Genomic DNA, 21,665 nt, shown 5'->3' on the forward strand with positions numbered 1-21,665 from the left:
TAACTTAACTGACCCATCATCGCGGCGAACAATCAATGTGTCCAAAATGGGATCTTACCATCCGCTTCCTTCTCAAAAGTGAATTTAATGGAGTCAGTGTCGTCAGCTTGATTCAGGTGGTCAGTGAGATTATTAACTTCATCCTTGCAAACAATTTCTAAGATATCATCCACATATCTCTTCCATAACTTAGGTTTACATTCCAAAGGAGCAGTGGCGATAGCAATGTCTTCCAGGTGTTCCATAAAAATATTGGCGGCCAAAGGTGAAACGGGGCTGCCCATCGCTGCGCCGAAAAGCTGCCTGTAAATATTCCCACGAAACGTAAAATAAGTGGTAGAGAGGATGAAATCAAGCAATTGCACTACATCTTCTGTTGTTAAGTTGAAGCCGTGAGATTTATTATACTCTTTCAACCAACCCTCCTTCTGTAGCCTTTCTTTAACAATGTCCAGAACTTTATTGATGGGCGTGCACGTAAACAAGGAAACCACATCATGGGAGTTTAATATGTCCCCTTCCTCTATCACTACATCCACTAACTCCTCAGCTAAAGACTTCGAGTTTAACACATGGTGAGTGGAATTTCCTACCATGGGGGCCAGGATGTCAGCGAGCCACCGAGACGTTTCATATCCTATGGTGGAGGTGTAATCAACTATGGGTCTAAGCGGCGCGTTAGGTTTGTGTATCTTCGGAGTACAGTAAAGTCTAGGGACATTCTCCGCTGTCGGATATAACTGTTTATACTTTGTCTTACTGATTTTCTCCTCATTGGTCAACCTAGTCAAGATGGCCACCAGTTTCCTCTTGTATTTTTGCGTGGGGTCAGACGGTAACTCTTCGTACGTTTTCTTATCGCTTAACAAGATTTCAGCCTTCTCATTGTACTCCTGTTTATCCAGGACTACCGTAGCCTTCCCCTTATCCGCAGGTAAGATAACAATACTGTCTTCTGTTTTGAGAACATTAATTGCTTTTCTTTCATGGATACTCACATTAGACTTCGGAGGTTTCGATGACCTAAGAGTGCTGGCAACTTTCGATCTCAGTTGAACGGCTTCAGGATACGGTAAGTTCTTACATGCTAATTCAGTAGCGAGCACAAATTCGTCGGGGCACACATCCACGGGAGACACGGCATAATTCAGACCTTTCGCAAGCACCTTGGTCTGAGTGTCATTGAGCTTGTATTTTGACAAATTAATCACCCATTTTTTCAACTGTGTACCGGTGAGATCAGGTTCCGATTCAGCGATCGGGTTTCTGTGCAAATGACCTTTGTTTTGATTCTTGTCTGCCAAATTCTGCAGCTTGCACACTTGACGACTTTTCGTTTTCACAAACGTGTTCTCGCGAACTCTCGCAAGATGGGACGAGATTTCACTTTCCAGAGGGGAGTCCGCGGGTATTACCGATTTTAGTTCACGTTCGAGAGATGATTTGTTATTCTTTAAACAATCCAATTTATTATTAATAACTCTTACTCGTTCGCGTAAAGTCCACGATGTGCTTGATTTATAATGTCCCTGGCTTTCTTGGTGTTGATCGGACACTTGAGTTTGAGGCTAGGAGGCGTGAGGTTTAAATCGCGGCATCTGAGAGTGTAGACAAGATGGTTACGGTGACGGGCAATTTTCTTTTCACAGTTCTCTAAGTCACGAAGATGTTTCACTGTGTTTTTACCATAATCATCACGTAAATTCTTGAAGATGTTCATCAGGAAAAAATTGGTGACAATATAAAGACCAGAGCCACTAGAAAGGCATCCCAATCGGTAGTTCACAAATCAGCCATCACCGACCACGTAGTAGACAACAACCACGTCATCAATTGGGAGGAGGCCAGAATCGTAGGCAAAGAGAGTGATAGATATAAGAGATGGATTAAGGAGGCAATCACCATCAGAAAGCGGGGGAAAACCATGAACCGAGACGAGGGCAATACAACTTGAGTCACGTCTTTGACGATCTGATAGCTGAGAAATCAACTGGCAACTCGGTTGCTAAGCAGCAAAAATCATCTGCTGTACACAGATCGTCACTGCAACAATAGCATCGATAAAGGAAACTGTGAGTTTCCGAAACGTCTGCAAGTAAGTGGAAATTTTTGGACTAGTTGTATGAAATTACAAATACCAAGTTAAAACACTAATATAATGTGGAATGCGGTTTTTTACTTTAATTGCGTTATCAAACTGTGGGTCAAGGAGGTTTTACTGTGGCCAAGATGTAGAATGGTATTGCGATTTACGACAACCTTAAAACATCCAGCAAGTCAAAAGATGTTCACGGCCTTAAGGGAGGTGTAATGAGCGAACCGTGGTTTGGATTCCAGAGGGAGGGTGTCTGTAAGAGGCACAGCCATCAGAAAATGAATAACTGAGATCGCGCGCCAAATAAACTTACTGCAGAAATTTTCCAAAAAAATAGGCATAGGTGGGAATCGAACCCGGCACCTTCCGTTTCTGAATCAACGGATAGTATCACTAAGCCAACTTTCTATCTGCACTAAAACCTCTGATATTAATTCTTGATAATGCTAATACTAATGTATACGCGATGTCATTCAAAATCAAATAGAAATCCCACAAGTAGCAATCGATAAATCTGCTCACTCAATCATCAAATAATCAATCGAAAAATAAATAAATAAATAAATAAATAAATAAATAAATAAATAAATATGTCCGTTCTCTTGAGCCCCAAAATGTCATTAAATAAATAAATAAACTAACTAACTAACTAACTAAATAAATAAATAAATAAATAAATAAATAAATAAATAAATAAATGTGTCCGTTCTCTCGAGCTCCAAAACGTCATTTAATAAAATAAATAAATAAATAAATAAATAAATAAATAAATAAATAAATAAATAAATAAAAGAAATTATAAATTAGTTTTTCTAGGCCCTAACGTTGGAAAAATAAAGCAGCATAAGAAAAGTGACAGACGCACGGTTTCGAACAAGCGACGTCCAGAATAGCAACTAGAAACCGCAACGCCTTAGACCGCTAGGCCATAGAATCACACAGTTTTTTCGAAGTGAAAGAAATGTTTGCGGGTAAAGATACTGCATGATAGAAAGGCGCATAAATAGTATAAGGGTCTATCCCTGAAGTTAATGGTCATTGACATGTAGCCAATTCTTTGTATACCAATGTATATACCAGCTACAGTCAACATATAAAAAGAAGTATATTGTTAGGCGTAGACGCAAACATCAATGCGGGAAGTATAAAACCATAGTCGCCACTCGTGCACTTGTTTGAGTCCACGTGCATTCAGAAAACAGCCTTCAACCCTGAAATCAGAGGTCGGTTTTGGGTTGTTACATGCAAATACAAACTAAATATATCATGAAAAAACCCACCAAGAGGACTACGAGACTTATTCAGAGCCAATCTACATTCTGTTATTTACAAAAGCCGACGATCAACGTGAAATTATAAAAGGAGCAAGACCAGATATCAACGTTAAATCACGGTAAGCCTAAAATCGCATCGAAAACGCCAAAATGCAGTCACAAAATTTATAATATTACTAAATCACCAAAACGAATTGTAACGTAGGTACGCAGAAAAGAGTTGTATTAGCAATAACAAAGTATGTGCAAAAGATTTGTCTTTGGCATGTCGCTTTTTGAAATATCACCAAAAATATCAAATTTTGGAAAAACGCCCCAAAATTTAAAACAAACACGAACCTTCAAAAATAAATATATATTAACACTCGGCGGCCAAGTCACTACCTGTCGCTGTGATTTGGGGTAACTCGTTGCTTCCCTTCTCCAGATACCTGTACTTCAAGGTCGCTCATACCCCACGCCTTAAATTTGCCAGCCCAACAATAATCAGCTTCTGCTACACATGACAAAACAAACAGGGATGTTAATCTCATAACAATAGGAGAAACGAAATCAGAAACAAAATATTAATACTGATATGAAACCCAGCAAACACAAAACGTTTTCGACATCAATCGCAAAAGGTTATAAAAGGTTGTCAGAAAACGTTTAAATGTCGGGTTATATAAAGGGTATATTAAGGGTATAAAACGTTTTCATAACATTAAAAAACATTTTTGATAATCTACTGCCCAGCAAACACAAAATGTTTTACAGAAAACGTTTAATGTCGGGTTATATGAAGGGTATAAAAACGTTTTAATAACATTCCAAAAACATTTTTGAAAACTTGATAAAAAACATTCTAAACAGAATGTTATTTTGCGGTTGAAAAAATATTTTGCGAAAAATGTTTGCCCAAAATATTTGCAATAACGTTCTAAAAATGTTTTCATGACCTTTATATAACCCGACATTTGCTGGGTGCAAATATTTTAACATAATGTTATTTAAGTGTTGACAACATATTTGGCAAAAAATGTTTGCAAAAATAGTTTACAATAGCATTTTGAAAACATTTTAAAAATATTGCTGTAGTGTGTTTTCATACAAAACGTTTTAAATCGTTTTCATGACCTTTATATAACCCGACATTTTAATGTTATTAAAACGTTTTTACCTAAACCAAAAGCCAAAAAATAACTTAATTAAAACGTTTTTAAAACGTTTTTGTGTTTGCTGGGAAGATTAAAAAAAAACGGTTTATTTTTTATTACAAATCATATAGTTGTGTTTGTATCTAAACCTACAAATATCATATCTTTGTTTCTTTAGCAGCATAACAAAACATCACTTTTATCTCTTCAATTGTCTATTCACTAAATTTGCGAATCCGCAGGATCGTAACAATCATAAAAAAAAATCAGATTTTGGCGCCTTCATTAGTGTCACGTGATGTGCTAACATAGCCTGCTATTTGTTAAACCGAAAGGCGTGTATTAAAGACAAAATAAGACATTTTACATGAATTTGCAATTTCTCTACTTAAAGGCCCATTCAGTGATTTGCTCATCTGGACGATCGTAAAAATCATCAAAATTTCGATTTTGGTACCTTTGTCATTGTCATAGATGTGCTAACATAGCCTGCGAGTGGTTAAGCCGAAAGCCGTGTATTTAAGAAAAAATAAGACATCTTACATGAATCTGCAATTTCTCTACTTAAGTAGAGAAATTAGCTACATGTATTTGAATGGGGCTTCAACTTTGTCAATACTGCTGTTTTCCTGCTTTTTTTTTGTTTGTTTGTTTTGCCAAATTTTTTTTTCAAAAATACCTTAAATAATTTTTTTTACACTTTTGCTAGGATCACTGAATACGCCTTTAATGAATATGTTGTTAACTTTTGTAGGCCTATACTAACTGTAGTTTTCATATACATTGATTGACAGTGCATCGCGTCCTCCTTCTTTTAAACTGGCCCACGTTTTGAGGATTAAATTTAGCTTTGAGTACAGTTCTTGCGTCGAGCAATTACTCATGTTACTAGTTGCTAATGCTAGAATATTCGTACCCATTGCGTTACAAACATTAAAAGTCTTCAAATAAGTTACTGCTTATTTACTGACGAGACATGCGTATTTGAATAGGTCTGCTCATAAAGTTAAGTGTATGAGAAGTTATTCACTGGTAGATCATAAGCGCTGTCACCTTCAGAACCTTATTTCACCCTTTTTATGATGAGCACTCCGTTGTATTAATTTCCTCTTATAAAGGTGGCTTGTGAATTGTTCCTTGAACTGTGTTTTCTTCTCTATATGCTTACTTACAAAAATCATAGCTTTTACTTTCAGCCTTTGAATGACAAGTCTGACCAAATTTAACCCCGAAATAACTTTATATCACACAAGAATTCAAAATCAACCGATAATAAACGTTTTCCCATTTTGCACATTTTTAGTGCATATCAAAATTTTAATGCATAATATGGAACCTGGAAGCTATTTACTTCCCTGGGGATTTTTCCTTTTGACGAGTTTATTTTTGGCAAGAATACTAGTATTTTATTTCATTATAATAAAAACTAAAATAGCTGTAGGAATACAACTGCGAATGTCACATTAATAAAGCATGCAGTAGAAACGATTATAAATATTTGTAAGCTGTCTCAAGTCAAATAATGCAGTTATATTGTACTTTCATAAACGTTTGGAACCTTTTTGGCACTAATGTGTGTGTTTTTTTGTTTTATTATTGTATACAACGATTAGGCGAGCGCAAGGAAAATATATTTCTTTCATAGTGATATTGCATAAAAAAGCTGGCATTCAAATTCAATAACTTAAAATAAAGAATAATCTTTTAAACATGACAAGTGAATAAACTAGTTAACTAGATATTCGTGATATATTTAATTCCTTTCTTTCTATTATGTTTCCTTTTGGATGTTTTATATAATACTATATTAGCATTACCATAATTATTAGTAAAAGTAGTTGAGAGGGGAAGCGGTTCAAAAGTAAAAGTACAATATTATGACAGGAAAAAGAAAGGAAATGTGATTTGAATGCTAGTGAAAAAGCAAGAAGGGCACAGTAACGAATTGAATAATATATTCGGGTTTATTATAAAATCTTAAGTTTACTGAAATTAAAGAATATCAGGTTTATAGTCTTTCACATGGTATTAAAGTACATTGTTGGGTATTACAATCGTGCAAAGAGTAGATATTCGATCAAGATTGACGCCGTTGCTATGAGCAAATCACACATGACTTTAATGCTCTGCGTGCTAGCCATGCGCTTCAATGGAAAAAGTTCAAGTTTTGAAATATTTTCACAAAATATCAAGAGCTATCTTAAGAACTACTGAACCCATACTAGGCTTGTTTGTACTCATTTGAATGCATTTTTCATGCTGATTCCAAATATGGTTATGAAAATTTACATTTCTGAAATTTTTGAATTAAAAAAAAAAATTGAAACATGTCGTCTGCAGTCGACACCCGCGTGAAGAGAGTCAAGGAAAATGAACATTCAAGCGGCAGTTTGGAATAAAAATTTTTGTTTGAAAAGACTAAACTGTCAAAGTACGATTTCAAATCATGACTTCTATTTATGATTATATTTCTAATTCATTTAAAACTTGCAGCGCAATATCGGGATATGGCAATTAAATACTTTTCAAACTTTTCTAATTTGAATGAACATACGTCTTGTGCTTCTGAATCCGTAAACCGGTATCAAATGTAACACAGTTTATAAAATAAATAATACCACAATCGCTTAAAATAACAAGATCTATATCATATCATTTCCATTGCGTTGATTAATTATATAATCACTGACGTGCAAATGCCAAAATGGTTTTTACTTTTCTATGTCGACATTTGATAGTCATTGATTCAATACGATTCAGATATCGATAACCTTTCAAACTTTTCTAATTTGCGTATTAGTTTTGTGCATCTGAAACCGTAAACTTTTCTCTTATGTAACAGCAGGTTTATAAAATGAGGTGTTAAAATAATAACAAGGGCAATTCCATTGCGTTGATTACTTGTTTAGCCACCAATGTGATGAAATACGAGTTCAGATATCGATAACCTTACTATTTCAGTATCAAAGATATAGTTTCCTATTTATGACTATGTTCTGTCATATGCGGATTGCTTACGTATCAGCGAATATCACTTTCAAATCTGTAACTATGTAATATATGGTAACATTAAACGAGGGCTGACAACACTATATGAATATCAAGTTTACAAAACACAACATCGTCTTTAACTATTTGTGTCGTATCAATTAGAGATATCAAGTCACATACACACGTGTGAAGTTATATGCATCAATTACATCTTACAAATGAATTGGTAATTGAATTTCAAGTTAATTGGGTTCTATCTAATCTGATTTAAATGAAACATTTAAAAGGGCATTTCGTGATCCACAGCCTCATCCCCCCCCCCCACTTTTCTCCAAAAAAATTGAGATTTTTATATCACTGGAAACCTCTGGCTACATAATGTTTATGTACAAAATATTTCTTGCAGATTAATTCGTTTAGCAAAGATATCGTGAAATTTGAATTTCGTTCTGGTGCACCAGAACGAAATTACAACGTATTGTCAATGGAGCAGTGTAATACACATAATCATGCATTACTCGCAAACGCAATATCGGAATCAACTGAAATTTTGGGAATATGCCTTTGTCGTGGATATGTACTGAAAAATATCATAAAAAGAGGATGCTAGGATCACGAAATACTCCTTTAAGCAACAGGTACTAATTATATAACTTTGAAATAACATCTAACTAAAGAAAGACAAATTAAACAGAAAGAATATTGAATATATTCAAGGCCGTTTAAAGAGGTTGTTTATGGAAGACTGTACTTACGCATTAAAATAAGGAAACGTTTCCTTTCAAGAGTAGTGAGTGCTTAGTTACGGTATATATTTCATATGTCTCTTTCTTATGTGGAATTGTCAAGATCTTCTATAATCCATTTAGTATACCACCCTTTAACCATAATCATTCCAAATCATTAATAGCTCGCATTTATGCCTTTTACGCGGTACCATGTCGCTTAGATGCACAAGAATGCTTGTCATAAATGATTTTATAAAACGCATTTGGGAGTGAACTAAACTGCTATTAAATGAGCCGTATGCGCCGATTTGCAATATGGTGCAACAGCCCAACAGACCATTAATTCATGTGATTTATCACTTCGTGATTAATTAGAACATGTAGAAAGCGATTGGAAGGAAAGTGATGTTACGCAGATTAGATTTGCTCTGAATTTGAACCTTTATTTATACTTCAGTCGTAAGAGTCGTTGCTCAAGAAGATGAGATATAAGTGAGATTTACCGCTCGATTGGCGAACGTTCCTGAGACATTTCGGAAAGAACAAGTTAATGCCATATTTTATATGATTTGTACGCAAAAATGATATAAAATATCATCAGAATGATCACCTTAATCCTCTCCAGGTGCCGACTGCAGACGCTAAGTTCCAAATTTAGTTTAAAAAAATAGATAGCCAAAAATTACCAATTCCAAGGCCCACAGAAGTGTTAAACCTGCAGTTTATCTGCTCGAAACGTCGGTTGTTTTGTTGTTGTCTGTTTGGTCTGCTTATGTGCACAGTGATTTTCATTATTGTACACTTTTGTATTGTTTTCCTGACACTTCTGTGGGCTAATTGGCAATTTTTGGCCATCGAACTTTGCCTGTACCTACATTGGTTGTTTGGTTCTCTATGTCTGCTTAAGTGCATAGTGATTTTCATCACTTGTTCCAGTGCACTTTTATATTCGTATTGATCCCTGTTGTTTTTGCAGGTTTAACACTTCTGTGGGCTTTGGAATTGGTAATTTTTGGCTATCGAACTTTACCCACTTCTATGCCTACATTTGTTGTTTTTTGTCCACCTCTGCATACCGTCTAGTCTGTATTTTATTTCCCCACATCAAATTGGTATACTTTGCATTATTTCACATACACAAAAAAATCAACCAATAATATATTCTCCACAATATAGTTTACAAAATAAATCTAATATACTTTGATTGATTTTGACTTTGAACTTCGTACATATGGAACTTGGAATATGGAACCTGGGATCTACCCTCAGTACTTTATACTGGCTGGCTTTGGCAAAAAGTCGAGTGGCACGCATGCCCAGTGTGTTAAAACGATGTAGCTTTTGTACACTGAACGTAACTGCGATTCACTTTTCAGCTTTATCATTGCTTTTTACTAGTTTATTTTTGGCAACAATAGCTCTAGGACTACAAGTACAAAATGTCATATCAAAAAGACAATAAAATGGAAACGATTAGAACAAGGAACGACTACCTGGCAAGTAAAAATTTGAAGTCACGTCATGTGTTTTTTTTTATTAATGCATACAACGAATATGCTGACATGAAGAAAATATATTTCATAGTGTTAGTAATATGGTAATCTCACATATATTTGTGTTATATTCCCCTTTATATTTTATGTTTGGGGATATGTATTACCATTGAAAACCAATAAATCGTAAAAGTGGGACATTTGCAGAACTCACTTTTCTGTTCTATTTTAAATGACATGAAACATACCATGTTAAATTATGAGAGCCTATGGCAAAGTTTACGATTTGGGACATATCCTCCTATGCAAAACAAATCTGAGATATTGTTAAAAGCAACTTACCTTTGAGAGGCGCTGCTATCAAATAAAATGATAATTGTATCGCCGTATTTCCTGGTCTCCCACTCCTATAAATAATGTCTGTCTGAAAGTATAGAAGCAAAGTAACAAAATCAAAAGCTTATCCATGATATCCTTGTTCAGAAGTTTACCCATTTACTCTCTTGCCTTCTGTCAATTTGCATAAAATTCGGTTCCCAAGTTTCTTCATAACACTGTCATTGCCGAAAATAAATCATTTTAATAAGTATTTAAAAATACATTACTACAAAATACGATTAAAGGAAACGACTAAATTAATTCTCTTATATTAAACTTATTAGATAAATTAACTAATTTTGAGAACAGAGAATCTTTTTACCGATCATTCATATCATACATGTAAGTGTTCAATGACAAACTAGCGCTGGTGTTACACTTGTGCTTTTTTGCGAGAGAGTGCGGAGAGAGATTCAAAAGGAAAAGGAAAATATTATGGAAGGAAGAAGAATAGGGAAACAGACGGGAAGGGAAGTGAGGAAGACAAAGAAGGAAGGATGTGGATACTAACGAAAGAGAATAGCGTTGTAACTCTATACGACTATTCCCATACATTCAGGCTAAACATCAGCTGGTGCAAGACAAATTGCTGAGAGAATTATTTGCTCCTTTGAAACGAGATAGTCTACTGGTATTGGTGGACTGTTGTAAATCATAACATTGATCTCCCTAGCTATTATCGTCTGCCTCAGATAATACTTGGCGGTGTATAAAGTGACAACAATCACCCTTGTGGCTGTAAATTAATACGTTCAAGCCTGTGGTCTTTTCTATAAGCATATTGTTGCCTTAAGTTTGAGAAATATTTTATGATTTAAAAACATGAAGAAACCAAAGTTTCTAGACAAACAAACCCGCCATGTTTTGTGTTCATTTGATAGCAGACGACACCTCAGTGCGCATATGGTTACGCAATTACCTTAGGAATTAGGGTAAATAATTGATGTAGGTGCCAAGGGGCGTATCAAAAAGCAACTTCACTCTACTTGGCTGCCGACCTAGGGTCCTTACCCGCATTAATACGGTATCACAATCCGATTAGTGATACTGTTATGAGCCCGAGGTAAATTGCCCGGGTAAATTGACAGTCTAGGTCGCATAAGGCGACAAAATTGTTTAGCTATGGCTGAAATATGAGTGTATTTTGCTATCACAGTGGTGAAGGGTAGTACATAAATATTGTCTTGTTTGCAGGGTAGTAAATAGGAAGGAATATCAAAATATGGGGTTATTAGAAAGAAACATACATTGAGGCAAACTGTACAATATAAACAAATTATGTGTGTGTTAATGTTGTCATATTAAGTGCTCATAAAATAGGCTACATTAGAAGCATCCAGCTTATGTATGGATTCTATGTCTGACACACGACTGGACAGTTTTGGATTGCTCTCAGATAGCGAAATTCTTGCCCTGCTGATCGACTACCTACTTCCATCACCAAGGATACCTTTACTAACTTGTTGCGTACTATTACAGCTATTGTCAGCTCGTCTTTTTGACTGTACTTTCCATGGCAGATGGTGGTGGCACCATGGGCGGCATTGCGGGCGGCAAATACCCCCGTCAGGACTCTTACCCCCACAGTAAAAACAGTAAAAAATTACGAAAATTATAATTTGTTGATTTTGCCCCAACTTTAATTCACCTCCCCCTTTCCCACAATGCCTTCCTCCGCCGCAAAATCCTGGCGCCGCCACTGAGGTCTGGCTTTCTTGAGCAGGCGCTTATTACACTTTTCTTGAGGAAGCAAAGCCTCAGATAATATGAAGAACTTTCGTCCGAACCTTCAATTGATGGGCGAGATCATATAATGTGCAGCCATCGCTCAATTTCAGGTGTACATGAGTGATAACAACCTGTGCACACAGTGATTCAGTCAGCTCATCGACGCTTCCACTGCATTGAAACAACACTAGGCAGAATGAACAACAACTTACTGGTTGATGGTCATGGAGAAGCTATTTTGATGCTGCTTGATGTGTCAGCAGCATTCGACACTGTGGATCATGAGATCTTTCTGGGTAGGTTGAAAGATGACAAGCACAGCTCGTAAATAGTTTACTTTGTACCTTGAAAGCACGACACAGATAGTTATCATTGCACGGCCGTTTTAACGTCCACTTTTATTGAAAACAACGAAAACTGAGGGGGTAAACTATTGGTCTCGTATATACGTTTGTGGCGTGTCAGACGCCAACACAGCGAATGCCCACCGTAACTGATGAGTACCTTGAAGATATGGACACGTAATACCTATTACGCTTTAAGCTTACTGAAAGTTAAGTTTTTAAGCTTACTGAAAGTTAAGTTTTTAGCTTCCTTAAAATCCCATTAGATCATGGTTATATAATAGTTAAAGTGTCCAATACCTTCAATTTAACAATAATTTTGTCTCTAAGCTAAAGCAATTAATGTAAGTTTAATTGAATCTATTCCAAAGTGAAAGTCCGATTCTTGAAGACCCGGTCAGTGGCCCGAATGTAGACGGGTGGAAAAATTCACCAATTTATTTCACCAAAACATAAACTGTGACGGTGAATCTGAACATACCGGTACGCTATTTTAGCCTATTTGACATCGTAAAGAAGTACGACACAGCAAAATGTACAATTTACTCCAGATTTTAGGCCCCGTAAAAAATAAGTTACGTAGCTGATTAAAATAGACTAAAACTTATCGTGTATTGTTGCGTACATAATTGGTCTTTCGTAGGAGCTTAATGATGAAATCAGAACATACCGGTATGTTATTTCAGCATCGTAAAGTACTACGGAACCTAGTACAGAACAAAACATTAGACAATGTAGAATTTTATCGGGAATTTTGACCCGTAGCATTTAGTTACGTAGCTGGTTGAAACAATCTAAAACTCATCGCGTAGCGTTACATTTGTAACACGGACCAAATTGGTCCTTCGAAAGAGTGCGACGATGATATCGGAACATACCGATACACTATTTCAGCATCGCAAAGAACTACGGGCAACATGGAAATCTAGAATTTATCGAGATTTTAGGCCCCGCAGAAAATGTTGTAACGTGGCTGGTAAAAATAAGCGAAAACTCTTTGCGTATTGTTACGTAACTTACGCATGTGACAAAACCAATATTGGTCTTTCGTAAGAACTTGATCTTGAAATCGGAATATACCGGTATGTTATTTTAGCATTACTACGGAACCCGGTAAATTACTACGGAACCCGTAAATTACTACGGAACCCGTAAATTACTACGGAACCCGTAAATTACTACGGAACCCGTAAATTACTACGGAACCCGTAAATTGCTACGGAACCCGTAAATTGCTACGGAACCCGTAAACTGCTACGGAACCCGTAAATTGCTACGGAACCCGTAAATTGCTACGGAACCCGTAAATTGCTACGGAACCCGTAAATTGCTACGTACCCGTAAATTGCTACGGAACCCGTAAATTGCTACGGAACCCGTAAATTGCTACGGAACCCGTAAATTGCTACGGAACCCGTAAATTGCTACGGAACCCGTAAATTGCTACGGAACCCGTAAATTGCTACGGAACCCGTAAATTACTACGGAACCCGTAAATTACTACGGAACCCGTAAATTACTACGGAACCCGGTACATAAAATTATATGTAATGTAGAATTTTATCGGAAATTTTGGCCCGTAGAGCATTTAGTTACGTAGCTGGTTGAAACAAGCTAAAACTCATCGCGTAGCGTTACATTTGTAAATCGGACCAAATTGGTTCTTCTGAAGAGTGCGACGATGATATCAGAACATACCGATACACTATTTCGGCATCGTAAAGAACTACGGAAGGACAAAATATAAGAAATGGAGAATTTATCGAGATTGGTAAAAACAAGCGGAAAGTCATAGCGTATCGTTACGTATCTCACACGAACCAAATTAATGCTTCGTAAGGGTTTGACAACAAAATCGCAACTCACAATGATTTCAGTCGGCGCACACACACTACATGTTATACTTTTGGGTTTCTATGTAGAGTTTACATGTACGGTACATGTACTGTACTGTAGTACAGTATAGTGGCTATAGTGCGTGTATTATCAGTACATGTCATATCATTTCTGCAAAGTATATGGACTGTGACACTGTTAATACTCGCACAAATTATTATCATTAGCATCTGTTTTACTTGTAAATAAAGCGAGGATGATTATTAACTGTTTTTATGTTCCAATATTCTGACTAAAATACGCTATACCGTACGGTATGATTCGCATTTTGTGCAGTAAATTTAGTGATGGTGTACGGACATAAGTTGTCTATTATCAAGCATAAAGGAGTGTGAACGGTAACTCTTGGATAGCATTTTTATCTAAAGCTTCTGGTTTACTTGAAAAAATTAATAAAATATAATTGGGAGTGTTTTTGTGGGTCTATTCTAGTGATCAAAATGGGCTATTTTCAACCTCGAAAGGACATTTCGTCGCCATTATCGGCGACCGATTACATTCGGTAACTATGTAGGGTTGGGCGGTATGGGAATTTTGAGTCAACAGTACCGCTATACTTTTGTGTGCTAATTGGTATCGGTAGTTTTAAATTATAACTCTTTGTATCGCCCAACACCACTTAAACCAAATAAGACTCCTTAAGTCAAAACTGAGGGCGCTCTAGATAAAAGTGGACATCACGCATAGGCGGCGAACGGCCGTGATATTGATGGTGAAACATCAGACCCAAGGACCATGGACTGAGGCGTACCACAAGGATCATCTTTACGCTGCCCTTATGGAGCAACTGATAATACACAACTTTATGTATTATTCAAGTCAGGATTATAGACTTGTTCCATTATTACGCAGTACTTAGAATGAATCCATCTAAAGTCTAAGTTGAAAGGTCGCCTTGTACTATTGCAAACAGCTTTTACTTGTAAGAAATACCATACGTCAGTATGGAGTGAGATGGAGTGGCAGGTTAGACAGGAAAACTATCAGTCAAATGACTCGTGTTTACTGATAGGTTACTGGCGACTACCCTAGATAAACTACAAATAAAATTATCTATCCATTTAACCGCTTGAAGATGCAATGTATGTTACAAACTTTCGTCAAATTGAAAAATCTGGACATGAATTTTATGGTTTGAGAGCTAAACTGAGTTCGCTTATTATCTAAATTTCAATATCTTTAACGCCCACACCAGCAGTATAATATTTCGATGGCGTATTTGGTTATTGGTTGACAGCTTCTCTTCTCAATGTATCATTTTCATGGCTATTTGCATTCGAAGTCACAGCAATCCGAGTAAGTCTGTGTTTATTTTAGTATGCAAATATTTGGTGTTTGTTTTATCAGCAGTTTGTACTTGATCGCAACTGTTCAAGCCAATGAATTGCTGTACCTTCATGGGAATTCACTCCGAGAGAATAACGTCATCAATAATATCAATACAATGCAGTATTCGTGTGAACACATAGACATTTACTTGAAATTCAACTTAGTTGATGGTGAATGTTTTCAAACAAACGATAAACCGAAAAGAAAGATGCAGCAAGCAGAGATTAGCTTCCATCATCTATTAACATATTGGTCCATTATTGTCTGATTGATTTGTCGTGACCTTGTATAATATATCGTTAATAATTCAGCAATTACAAATAAATGTAAATAAATATATATTTGGTTGTTCGAGACGGTTCACTCGTTAAGGTTTTTTGAGTGAAATTCATTAACTCCCATTTTTATTGAGGGTTGTAGTTTAGAATTACACTAGTCTTATGTCTTCAATATAGGGTAGATTGTCAACATCTGGATTACCACGTAAAACGTAACGCTATGCTGAGAGAATCATTTGCTCCTTTGCAAAGATAGTTTACCGGCATTGGTGGTAGTATATCACAACATTGATATCCTCAGTGAATATCGTCTGTCCTCGAAAATGAATGGCGGTGTATAAAGTAACAATAATCACGCTTATGGCTGCTAATGTTCGACTTCAGCAAAATACTTACATTTCAAGAATTTAATCTTAAATTTGATTGCCTATGGTTCAAATTTTCATGAGGTACATGCACAATTTCGTTGTCTTTAATTCTGCGAAATATTTATGATTTATCTAACACATAAACCGGCCATTTTGTGGATTTCATTTAGTAGCAGACGATACCTCAGTGCGCATATGGTTACTCAATTACCTTAGGAATTAGGGTAAATAATTGATGTAGGTGCCAAAGGGTGTATCAAAAAGCAACTTCACTCTACTTGGCTGCCGACCTAGGGTCCTTACCCGCATTAATACGGTACCACCATTCGATTAGTGATACTGTTATGAGCCCGAGGTAAATTGACAGTCTAGGTCGCATAAGGCGACAAAATTGTTTAGCTATATGACTGAAATATGAGTGTATTTTGCTATCACAGTGGTGAAGGGTAGTACAAAAATATTGTCTTGTTTGCAGGGTAATAAATAGGTAGGAATATCAAAATGTGGGGTTATTAGAAAGAAACATACATTGAGGCAAATTGTACAATATAAACAAGTTATGTGTAACATCCAGCTTATGTATGGATTCTATGTCTGACACACGACTGGACAGTTTTGGATTGCTCTCAGATAGCGAAATTTTTGCCCTGCTGATCGACTTCCTACTTCCATCACCAAGGATACCTTTACTAACTTGTTGCGTACTATTACAGCTATTGTCAGCTCGTCTTTTTGACTGTACTTTCCATGGCAGATGGTGGTGGCACCATGGGCGGCATTGCGGGCGGCAAATACCCCCGTCAGGACACTTACCCCCACAGTAAAAACAGTAAAAAATTACGAAAATTATAATTTGTTGATTTTGCCCCAACTTTAATTCACCTCCCCCTTTCCCACAATGCCTTCCTCCGCCGCAAAATCCTGGCGCCGCCACTGAGGTCTGGCTTTCTTGAGCAGGCGCTTATTACACTTTTCTTGAAGAAGCAAAGCCTCAGATAATATGAAGAACTTTCGTCCGAACCTTCAATTGATGGGCAAGATCATATAATGTGCAGCCATCCCTCAATTTCAGGTGTACATGAGTGATAACAACCTGTGCACACAGTGATTCAGTCAGCTCATCGACGCTTCCACTGCATTGAAACAACACTAGGCAGAATGAACAACAACTTACTGGTTGATGGTCATGGAGAAGCTATTTTGATGCTGCTTGATGTGTCAGCAGCATTCGCCACTGTGGATCATGAGATCTTTCTGGGTAGGCTGAAAGATGACAAGCACAGCTCGTAAATAGTTTACTTTGTGCCTTGAAAGCACGACACATATAGTTATCATTGATGGTGAAACATCAGACTCAATGACCATGGACTGAGGCGTACCACAAGGATCATCTTTACGCTGCCCTTATGGAGCAACTGATAATACACAACTTTATGTATTATTCAAGTCAGGATTATAGACTTGTTCCATTATTCCGCAGTATTTAGAATGAATCCATCTAAAGTCTAAGATGAAAGGTCGCCTTGTACTATTGCAGAGAGCTTTTACTTGTAAGAAATACCATACGTCAGTATGGAGTGAGATGGAGTGGCAGGTTAGACAGGAAAACTATCAGTCAAATGACTCGTGTTTACTGATAGGTTACTGGCGACTACCCTAGATAAACTACAAATAGAATTATCTATCCATTTAACCGCTTGAAGGTGCAATGTATTTACAAACTTTTGCCCAATTGAAATATAGCTACAAATGTGTCACCGTGTTCCAAATCTCCAAATGATTTTTTTGGTTTGGGAGCTAAACTTTGCTTGCTTCTAAATTTCAATATCTTTAACGCCCACTCCAGTAATATAATATATCTGTGGCGTATTTGGTTATTGGTTGACAGCTTCTTTTCCCAAGGTATCATTTTCATGGTTATTTACATTCGAAGTCACAGCAATCCGAGTAAGTCTGCGCTTATTTTAGTATGTAAACATTTGGTGATTGTTTGATCAACAGTTTGTACTTGATCGCAACTGTTCAAGCCAATAAATTGCTGTACCTTCATGGGAATTCACTCCGAGAGAATAACGTCATCAATAATATCAATACAATGCAGTATTCGTGTGAACACATAGACATTTACTTGAAATTCAACTTAGTTGATGGTGAATGTTTTCAAACAAACGATAAACCGAAAAGAAAGATGCAGCAAGCAGAGATTAGCTTCCATCATCTATTAACATATTGGTCCATTATTGTCTGATTGATTTGTCGTGACCTTGTATAATATATCGTTAATAATTCAGCAATTACAAATAAATGTAAATAAATATATATTTGGTTGTTCGAGACGGTTCACTCGTTAAGGTTTTTTTGAGTGAAATTCATTAACTCCCATTTTTATTGAGGGTTGTAGTTTAGAATTACACTAGTCTTATGTCTTCAATATAGGGTAGATTGTCAACATCTGGATTACCACGTAAAACGTAACGCTTTTCAATAAACAAATGTTACAAAGTAAGTTCGTAGAGAACAGAACAACCCAGTACCGGTTTGGAATGAATTATTTTTTGATTAGATCGAATTGTCAAAGTATTTAAATAGTATAATTATTACGAACTAAGATTGCTATGCATAATGTTCTTTTGTATTCCTTTAAAACAGATAATGCTATATATGATTTTTTTTAAATTTTCTCATTTGAGCAAATAATAGTAAAGACACGTAAATAAGTTCAACCGGATTAGGAAATGTAATTTGCAAAAGTCTAAAAAATATTGGGTATACCTCATTAGCGCAGTACTTTCTCCAGTTGAATGCTAATCCTCCTAATGTACTTCCTATTGGAACTTGACGTTGGTGGCGTCTAAAGCCCAAAATAGCGACACCAGGGTAAACGATCAACAGGATGCAGACGAGGTGAATAAGGCGAATTGGTAATTCAATTTGAGAAAATGCTACGGTGTAGCACGAAACATCATTTAGGTATGTTTTATATCATTTTACCCAATGTTTCTTTGCACTTGTTTACAAGAACTCTTGCAAGTTGTAGAGTAAAGACATTTATATTCATAAATTCTATCAGGAACCTTCTACGACAGCGTATCATTCAAAGAGTAGGTGTTACTTATTATCTTTTACATCCCTTTGATGTAATTGTGCCAATTGTGATCTTCTATGACCCTTTTAGGATACTATAGGCACCACTATAGCCATAAACTATAATTTCAAATTAAACATACCACACATTTATACTTGGTACTTTGTCGCTTAGGCGCAAAAGAATGCTTGTCATAAATGATTAGACCCGAATATATAATGCATTCGGGAGTAAACTAACTGATATTAAATGAGCCTTATGCGTGGAGTGCAATGTGGTGATGATTGTGAGCAACAGACCATTTATTCATGTGATTTATTACGTCGTGGGTTAATTAGAACATGTAGAAAGCGATGGGAGGAAATGATGTTACGCCGATTAAATTTGCTCTTAACTTGAACTTTTATTTATACTGCAGTCGTTAGTTAAACACATTATACCAATACTGTGTTGCTCAAGAAGATGTAAGTAGTAGTATAGCGCGATTAGAGCGTTTAAAGTATGGTTTTCGGAAAATAACGTTTGCTGAATCATGTGATTATGAAACTGTCTTTGGTCAAATTTATATATCTTCTTTTAAATTAATTTACACCAAAAGAAAGTCAAACATGTCAAACATAATGAAAATAATCGTAGAGCTTCTGACAATTCCAGAAAGTCATGTGACTTAAAATCGTTGATTGAGCCAGTCATGTGGTACACATCTGACAAATTGATAAATTTGAACCATTTATGTCAACAAATAATTATTCATGGACGTATTGGACTTCTTTTTGTGTTATTAAGGATAATATATTTTTTACTGGTTTATTAATTATAAATAATCATAGATATCGTTGACCGGACATCGGATCACTGTCTCATTAACAATGTATTATCTAGGTGTTTGAGATATTACAATCCCACACCTTGTTTATAATTTCCCTCTGGGTTTTATATTTGGGGCTATGTATTAGCAATTGCATTGTTGTACGAGGGGAAAAGTAGGCACACAAGAAACCGTAAAAGTTGCGACATTTGCAAGATATTCACTGTAAAAGCGGTGAAAATTGTTAAGTCAAAAAGAAGGATTAGCATACTAACGAAATAGAAATGCGTAGTAACTCTAAACTCTATACGATTATAATTAGTACCCCATACACTTGGGCTAGATATCAGCTGGTGCAAGACAAATTGCTGAGAGAAATATTTGCCCCTTTGCAAATATAGTTTACCGGCATTGGTGGTAGTTTATCTTAACATTGATATCCTCAGTGAATATCGTCTGTCCTCGAAACTGAATGGCAGTGTATAAAGTAACAATAATCACGCTTACGGCCTCAAAATGTGTATGTTCGACTTCATTAAAATACTTCCATTTCAAGAATTTAATCTTACATTTGAAAACCTATGGGACAAATTTTGATGTCTTTAATTCTGCGAAATCTTTATGATTATCTTACACATAAACCGGCCATTTTGTGGATTTCGTTTTGTAGCAGACGACACTTCAGTGCGCATATGGTTACTCAATTACCTTAGGAATTAGGGTAAATAATTAATGTAGGTGCCAAAGGGTGTATCAAAAAGCAACTTCACTCTACTTGGCTGCCGACCTAGGGTCCTTACCCGCATTAATACGGTATCACAATCCGATTAGTGATACTGTTATGAGCCTCAGGTAAGTTGACAGTCTACGGCGACAAAATTGTTTAACTATGGCTGAAGTATGAGTGTATTTTGCTATCACCATGATCACAGTTGTGAAGGGTAGTATGATAATATTGTCTTTTTCAGGTTGAGGTAAAAAAGGAAGGAATACCAAAATATTTCAATAAATTATTAAGTGCATATTGGCATACAATGATTTGCACTTATGCTTAATTTCTGCCAATTATTCATTATTCAAAAGAACGAACACAATAGTAATACACTTTGAGTGATAGATGATCTCAACAGATATGTCAATTTATTATAAAGCCAAAATTAGTAAAATGGATGGGAGACATGAGAAATCTTGAAAGACGTTGTCGTGCATGTTATTATCCATTCATCAATTTCAAAATACCACTTTGGATCATTTGCTGCACACTTGTCGCAAACTGCAAACGACTCAATGCAATTCACCATAAGAATCAAAAGTTTAAAATAAAAGTTTGCCCTGTACTATTGCATGGTGCCGTTGCGTACACGCAATACGATACGTCAATATTTTTCCAGAGAGGCTGCGTTAATGCGAAAATATCAGTTAAACTAATGACGCGTGGTTACTGGCGTCTTCCGTAGATAAGCTTCATTGTACAGAATTATTTATCCATTTCGCTACTGAAGAGTCAACAACTTACGCCAAATAGAAATATATCTACCAGTATATTGCCGTGATTTTTGAAAGAAAATCAATTTGACAAATTTCCACCTGAAATGTATTGATTTGAAAGGTAAACTTAGTTTGCTTTTGATCTGATATTCAATATTTCAAACGCCCACTCCAGCAGTATAATATTTCTATGACGTATTTGGTCATTGGCTGACAACTCTCATCTCCAAAGTATCATATTCATGG

The 21,665-nt window shown here is 36.1% G+C and overlaps 1 protein-coding gene across 1 annotated transcript; it reads right to left on the reverse strand.

The window, feature by feature from the left end:
* Window positions 1–32: 32 nt before the first annotated feature.
* LOC140143602 (uncharacterized) lies at window positions 33–1,695 on the reverse strand. The gene is made up of 2 exons (XM_072165415.1): window positions 1,687–1,695; window positions 33–1,187 (listed from the first exon to the last, which is right to left on the reverse strand). Exons 1-2 carry the CDS (start codon window positions 1,693–1,695, stop codon window positions 33–35), a joined length of 1,164 nt encoding a protein of 387 aa, XP_072021516.1.
* Between the last annotated feature and the right edge of the window lie 19,970 nt (window positions 1,696–21,665).

This window comes from Amphiura filiformis, unplaced genomic scaffold (genome assembly GCF_039555335.1).
Source record: "Amphiura filiformis unplaced genomic scaffold, Afil_fr2py scaffold_24, whole genome shotgun sequence".
Classification (NCBI taxonomy): domain Eukaryota; kingdom Metazoa; phylum Echinodermata; class Ophiuroidea; order Amphilepidida; family Amphiuridae; genus Amphiura; species Amphiura filiformis.